Source organism: Danio rerio, chromosome 4 (genome assembly GCF_052040795.2).
Source record: "Danio rerio strain M-AB ecotype USA chromosome 4, GRCz13ab, whole genome shotgun sequence".
NCBI classification, from domain to species: Eukaryota; Metazoa; Chordata; class Actinopteri; order Cypriniformes; family Danionidae; genus Danio; species Danio rerio.
The window spans coordinates 26867764-26875061 of NC_141024.2; the positions used below are offsets into that span (position 1 = coordinate 26867764).

The 7298-nt window shown below is 34.5% G+C and overlaps 1 protein-coding gene across 2 annotated transcripts; it reads left to right on the forward strand.

Moving 5' to 3' along the window:
* The first annotated feature begins 2247 nt into the window (after positions 1-2247).
* On the forward strand, positions 2248-6542 carry tnni1d (troponin I, skeletal, slow d). Of its 2 annotated transcripts, NM_001002629.1 has the most exon segments (9): positions 2275-2284; positions 2353-2411; positions 2693-2696; positions 2805-2840; positions 2948-2989; positions 4202-4333; positions 4430-4519; positions 5590-5772; positions 5880-6536. In NM_001002629.1, coding segments are annotated over 8 exon segments (597 nt in total). In that variant the 5' UTR covers positions 2275-2284; positions 2353-2403; the 3' UTR covers positions 5982-6536.
* Positions 6543-7298: the final 756 nt, after the last annotated feature.

Genomic DNA, 7298 nt, shown 5'->3' on the forward strand with positions numbered 1-7298 from the left:
GTATGTAATTCGGGGCAAGCATCATTTGATCAATTCTACAGCAATTTGGTCACAATTTGTTTTTGCTGAGTTTGAGGCATTCCCTGCAGACATTAAACATTGTTGTTGCTCTCTCTATTTTCCCCAAAGACATTGTGAGATTAAACACTTTAATAAGTGTTCAAAAGTGTTTACAGATTGCTAATATTGAAGGCAAAGTGTGGACAGCTTTTTGACTAAGTTTTTACATGTCTTACCTTCTGAGCTTTTGCACGGCGGTCAAATTAAGACAAAACTGCATGTGATTGGACCATGATTGGCCACACCAAATGATAAACATAATTTGAAACAAACCATCCAACAATCACAAAATAAACCATAATGTCAAGTAACAGAGGTGGCCTGTTTCTTGAGAATTTGTATCTGTCATTGTCTGTTTGCATGCATAAGTGAGAAATGGACTGCAGTTGACCTTGACGAACACAAATGTTACTTGAATGTAACAAACGTGAACTGTTGTGGCGTGAAACACTCGAGGAAACTATCGTTGAATGGTTACGTAATGACGTTTATTGAACTTTGTACTATACCATGTAAAACAGGAACATTCAAAAAGCAACTCATATAAACACCTTAATCATATTATTGTCTTATTTAGACTAAAGCAAATAATTAGATTAAAGATGTCCATGTAAAAGCAGTCATTGATGCATTAAGCCATCAGTGGTGACTGAGAGGATACTATAATATCAGTGGTGAGCAAGCTCTTCATGACTGTGCTAGCATCATGTTTCAGAATAAATAGCTTAAGCACCTGTCACGGATTGTGGAAGCATGTCAGTAAGGTCATTTGTCTGCTTCCTTCCATTGTTTTCTTTCCTTTGTTTTATAATCCTTAATGAATGTGTGTGTTTGAGGTGTAACAATAAACCATATTGAAATCGGCATCAAATATTTATTCATACTGAAGACTTTACATTGAAATAATGTCAAGTGTTAGTTAGCACAGTTAATACTTTTTTGCTTATTAATTATACAGATTTGACCTTTAAGTTGACCATATGCAGTGAAAAAGTTGCACATAACAGGCATGTTACTGATGTTGCATAGCATTTCGCTAGCTAATTTCCCAATCTTATAGAAGGTGAAAAGGTTTTTTTTTAATTGTAGTAAATCCATGATCCATTTTCATCAGTGTTGTTAGCGGATCATACAAAAAACTATGGATTGAAAGTATATATATGACTATTAAAGGAAAAACTTCCTTCCTAAACTTCCTTCCTCACTGCTTCCTCACATTCAAGTGGTTCCAAAACTTTGAGTTTTAAAAATTATTCTGCTGATATTTTGAAGAAAGCTGAAAAATATTCCATAGTAGAAAAAACAAATATGATGGAAGTCAATGGTTACAGGTTTCCATCTTTTTTCAAAATATCGTTATTTGTGTTCAACAGAAGGAAAATAAGACAAGCTTACATTTTGGGTGAACAATCCCTTTTGTTTCACTAAAATTGTCTACAATCTTTTCATATTACTTAAGGAAAAATACCTTTTCATGCAAGAATCAGGAGAAGGATTGAATTTTTTATTAAATAAATTATGAAAAAAATGGTCACACTTTATTATGATGGTCCGTTTGTTGAATTTAAGTTACTTTGCATCTACATGCCAACTTCTCATTAGATTATAAGTAGACTGTTAGGTTAGGGTTAGTATACATTGACATGTACTTGCAAAGTTTTTTATAGTCAGTTAAATGTCTGTTGAAGGAGCAGAATCAACAGATATTTAGCAGACGGTCTACTAATACTCAAATGGGCCATCAAAATAAAGTGTTACCTTATAAAACGTTTTTAGTGTGTCTACAAATTAAATAGAAAATTGACTCATTTTATGCACAATAATTTAGTGTTAGATTTGATCGTTTCTATTTTGCATTGCTTTTCCCCAGCTGCTCAACTTCAAAAAACAGAAGTATGTTTTGTTTTGCTTACAACCCATCACAAAATATTGTAAGAGGTGATCAGCATGAGGATGATAAATATTGATGGTGTCAAATTTGTGTTTGTTTATGTGTGTGTTTATAAACTCGGTTCCAGTCCAAAGAAAAGTCTCTGTATATTTTTGTGTATTGTTGTATTGTCACAGCTTTGCGGCTGCTGATATTTCATCTCTAGAACAGTGCCAAGGCATTTTTGGCAACAGACACTATATCTGCCAGCCAGTGGTGGCTGGGCTATAAAATCCTTTGTCTCACCCTGTTGTTCTGCCTCCTGTCCATGACCATCAACCGGACAAAACACAGGTACAGCATCTATGCTTACAGTAGGTTAAACAACTGACATTGTCTTGAGAATCTTTGTTATTTTGTAGGTTACATCTGACATCTCAAGTTGAATATCTATTTAAGTCGGCGAGTTAACAATGGGCGAGTAAGTAAATGTTTTTTTTTTCCATTTATAATGCACATAGCAGTTTAATATTGTTTTTTGTAAGTTCTCTAAGTTACTACTGAGCTTAACCTTCGTTATACCCTATAATCAAAGAGACATATTGATAATTTGGGGTAATGTGCATCAATTGATCAAACTAAAAATGCATTATTTACTGAAACAGATGCTTAATATAACTTTAGTCTTTATTTCACATAATAAAATATATGCTTTAATGATGGCTGTTTCCATTTTTGTTGTTAACAAAATGATACCGACAGTCCGGTAAGCATTAATTTTCATTCTGTTTTCCATATTTATAAAAAGAAGTGGACATTGCTTTTAGTATTTATATAATTTTTTTAATTATTATTTATACTTTTTATATGGCAGATACGAAGGCCTGGAAATCCAAAAGTGGACAACAAAGTATGTCTTGGTTTGTAGAGCAACATTATGGTAATTTTATACCAGTATCTCATACCAAAATCTCTCTCTCTTCCCAACCCCCCACCCCCCCTCCCTTTCTCTTTCAGCCAAAGTCCAAGATTTCAGCATCACGGAAGCTTTCTCTGAAGGTTTGTTTTGCTTTCATAATTAAGATTTCTTTTCGCTACCTCTTTGACATTTGTATCAGTTCTTACATTGAACTTGTTGCTCCTTAGTTTGCATAAAAAGTATTTATTATTACTGTACTTATACATTTTATACAAATGCCTTATTCTGTAGGACCATACTCTACATCTCTTAATTCTATCCTGTACTTACGTATTTAACCACTATAACAACTACATCAATACTTGTTAATATGCAGCAAATCAGGCATTTATTGAGGCAAATGTTAATATTAAGGCTAAATGGCCTAGATCCTATAGAATATCTATGGAGAGATCTGAAAATGGCTGTACACGGTCACTTTCCATCCAATCTAAAAGAGCTTGAGAGGTACTGCAAAGAGGATGCAAAAAGAGGCAAAAAAAATCCCACAGACAGGTGTGCCAAGTTTGTGGCATTATATTCAAAAAGACTTGAGGCTGTAATTGCTACCAAAGGTGCATTGACAAAGTATTAAGCAAACACTGTGAATACTTATGTACATGAGAGTTTTCAGGTTTTTTATTTTTTATAAATTGGCAACATTTCATTTCATTTTCTTGTCGGCTTAGTCCCTTTATTAATCTGGGGTCGCCAAAGCGGAATGAACCGCCAACTTATCCAGCAAGTTTTTGCGCATCGGATGCTCTCCAGCTGAACCCATCTCTGGGAAACATCCACACACACATTCACACACACACACACACACACACACACACACACACACACACACACACACACACACACACACACACTATGGACAATTTAGCCTACCCAATTCACCTGTACCGCATGTCTTTGGACTGTGGGGGAAATCAGAGCACCCGGAGGTAACCCACGCGAAGGCAGGGAGAACATGCAAACTACACACAGAAACGCCAACTGAGCCGAAGTTCGAACCAGCGACCCAGCGACCTTCTTGCTGTAAGGCGACAGCTCTACTTACTGCGCCACTACCTCGCCTAAATTGGCAACAATTAAAAAAAAAATTCACATTGTTTTTATGCGATATTGTGTGTAGAATTTTGAGGAACTAAATTAATTTCATCCATTTTGGAATAAGGCTGTAACATAAAAAAATGTGGAAAAAGTGAAACTCCATGAATACTTTCCAGATGCACTGCATGTGTTTCCCATTCTAGAGTGTTACATGTTTGTTGTGAAATCGGTAATAAAGTTCTTCTATTTTCAATTAGATAATGCTTCTTAACAGAGCGATGGAAGATTTGGAGAGAGAGAAACAGGAGAGGCTTGAAGAGAAAAATTGCTACCTTAAAGAAAAACACCCTCCTTTACAGCTATCTGGACTCTCACTAGAGGAGTTACAGGTGATAAATTCAAGAAGAGGATATCTGAATTAAAAGCTGTTAGCTAAACATGCTCTTAAACAGCTGTGTTTATTAATGTTGCATTTTCATCTTTAGAATCTGTGTAAGCAACTTTATTCCAAAATTGACACAGTAGATGAGGAGAGGTACGACTATGAGGATAAAGTCAAAAAACACAACAAAGATGTAAGTATAAAGCAAATAAATAAGGAGTATTCAGTATATACCAGGGGTTTTAAATTTGGGTACATTTACATAATAATTAAATAAAACACTTTCCTTTGTGCTTTTGTACAGTTTTCCACACATATTGCAGTGGTATCAAATTGATCTCCATTTATGATGTATAACACATGTCAGGCCAGTAGTGGACATGAATTTGCTGAATTTTAAACTACATGCAAACTTAATCTTATTGTCCACATGTCTATACACAGATGAAGTAATATGTACATATAACAGTTTTCACAAAATCATGTTTTTTGTAGTTTTCAAAGACATGAAAACAGTATAGATTTTCTAAAAATTGCACTTTCGATTTGTTTTTATTTAACTGTGCATTTTTGGCCACCGAAAAGAGAAAAACAATCAGTTTTTTTCAAATTTTAGTTGAAAAAATTGTTATGGTAATGTTCTCCCAGTTATAGATGTTAGTTTATTGATAAGGCAACACAAAAGTCAAATAACATTGGAGTTATTTCCATCTCGAATAGCCACCTTTACACAAAAATATACAAAATTTGTACAAATCACCTTGTGCTTGGCAACTTGTCATTGAGGCAGTAACCTTAAAATGACAACTCTGTACCTCATTAACTTTTATTTTAATACTTTAGAGTCGCAATGAATAACCTTAAGGTACTTTTATGAATATTTATATTTTAATATAGTAGAACTTTCCCTATCAAAACACTGTGCCTGTGAAAAACTATTGTATCCTGTAAAGTACAGTTTTTGCTAAATGATTAATGGAAGTTCTTACAGTCAGCATTTCCTCAGGTATTATGGGTTTATTCTTCATGCTTGCATAGTTCAGAACTTGTGGAGCTGCTCATCGATGGATTTGTTTTTTCAGTATTTGGACTTTGGACTAAACTGAACTTAAACTGAAAACTGGACTGACACAGTTTCAATTTACTATATCTTCTATGTTAAGCTGTTTTGACTTTAAATCTGCTATAAAAATACAAATTTATTGAATTGAATTGAATTATGCACTCCCTGTAAATGAAAATGTTGCATACTCTTGATTTTAGATAAATGAGCTTAAGTTGAAAGTTCAGGATCTTGGAGGGAAGTTCAAGAAACCTGCCTTAAGGAAGGTGCGTGTATCTGCTGATGAGATGATGCGGGCCCTGCTTGGATCCAAACACAAAGGCTCTATGGACCTTCGTGCAAATCTAAAGTCAGTCAAAAAGGAGGATATCAAACAAGAAAAGGTAAGGCAAAACACAAAACCGAAAAGCTAATAACTAAAAAAATAAAACTCCACATTAAAGCAATAGGTGGCATCAAGCACTACGCATTGCTCTTTTGTCTCAAACAGGTTTTGACCAGTGAGGTTGGTGACTGGCGTAAGAACGTGGAAGCTATGTCTGGAATGGAGGGCAGAAAGAAGATGTTTGATGCTGCTGGTGGAGGCCAGTGATCCTCTTCTTGAAAGCAAACTGACCTTCAGAATGGCCCGGGTCTTGACAGAGGAGATCTAAATGAGATTAAAAAGTTTTCTGGCTTTGTTGATCATTCTGAGCTTCTAAATTTTTTGCCAGTTCATATTACTTGCAGATGCATTATGTTTTTCCTTTAAAGTATTAGTTGACCTGACTATTTATGCCACTAACATGCATGTTAATCCAAATGAGAATTATGTTCTCATTTTAAATAAAAAAAGCACAAAGTTTGAAATTTTAGAAGAATGTTGATATAGCTTGTTGCTGTACAAAGAAGGTCAACAATAACCTAGGGGCTTTAAAAATGCCAAAAAGCACCATAATGGTAGTTTATTCTTCTATACATACTGTGAAGAACACAGATGATTCTGAGGCTTACACTGTAATCTGCATTCTGTATAAACTTCTGTAATTTCACTTTAAAATGCATGCATATTGACTACATAAAGCTTAGTATACGTTAGACATAGATATGTGAATGTTTGTGTGTGCTACATTGAAGTCTTAAGTTAGCATTAAATGCTGCAGTATTAGCAGAACATGACTCAAACTCTTTTCACCCCTCCTTTTTTTGTTTTTCTAACACAATATTTTGGTAAAGCATATATGTACATTATTAGACAGTGTTGCAATTGAGACCAGCTCATTTGGGTCCAAGTCAAGACTGGGGTATGAGAGGTCCGAGTCGAGTTTGAGTCCATCAAAGAGAATATTATGAAATTATGTATTTTCCTGACACTTAATCTACCTATACAAAATATAGCAAGTTTGGGAAGCCTGTCCTGTCTGACTGAATTTAAATTAAATCAAATGGAAACTAAAACATACCAGCACAATAATTAGTTTTGCCATTAACAGCTGTTTAAAATTGTATGTATATATATATATATGATCATCATAAATCTTTTTGTTTAACTAAACAATTTGTGCTCTGGCCTTTTGTTTTGGTGGCAGAAGCATCATAGCAGACTTAACAGCAGGAGCTCCCTCAAATTCTGGGCAGCTAAGTTGTTCAGGGCTTTGTAGGTAGACAATAAAAAAAAAAAAAATGTATACGATATATATAGAGAGCCAATGCAATAATGAAAGAACTGGAGCAATATCATCATATTTCTTTGTTCTAGAAAGCACTATGGCAGCTGATTTTGAACCTACTGCAATTTGCTAATTAGGCCTACAGGGCAACTGCCTAGTAACGCATTACAGTCATCATATTTTTGCATTATTTATGCTTTTCTGCATCAGAAAATGATAGCATATGTCAAAGTTTGGCAACATTTTTAAGATCAAAAATG

Coding starts and splice junctions, on each gene's coding strand:
- tnni1d (XM_087246503.2), top strand. CDS start 4,205: ATGCTTCTTAACAGAGCGATGGAAGATTTGGAGAGAGAGAAACAGGAG. Junction 4,334..4,429: donor TCTCACTAGAGGAGTTACAG/GTGATAAATTCA, acceptor TTTCATCTTTAG/AATCTGTGTAAGCAACTTTA. Junction 4,520..5,589: donor TCAAAAAACACAACAAAGAT/GTAAGTATAAAG, acceptor TCTTGATTTTAG/ATAAATGAGCTTAAGTTGAA.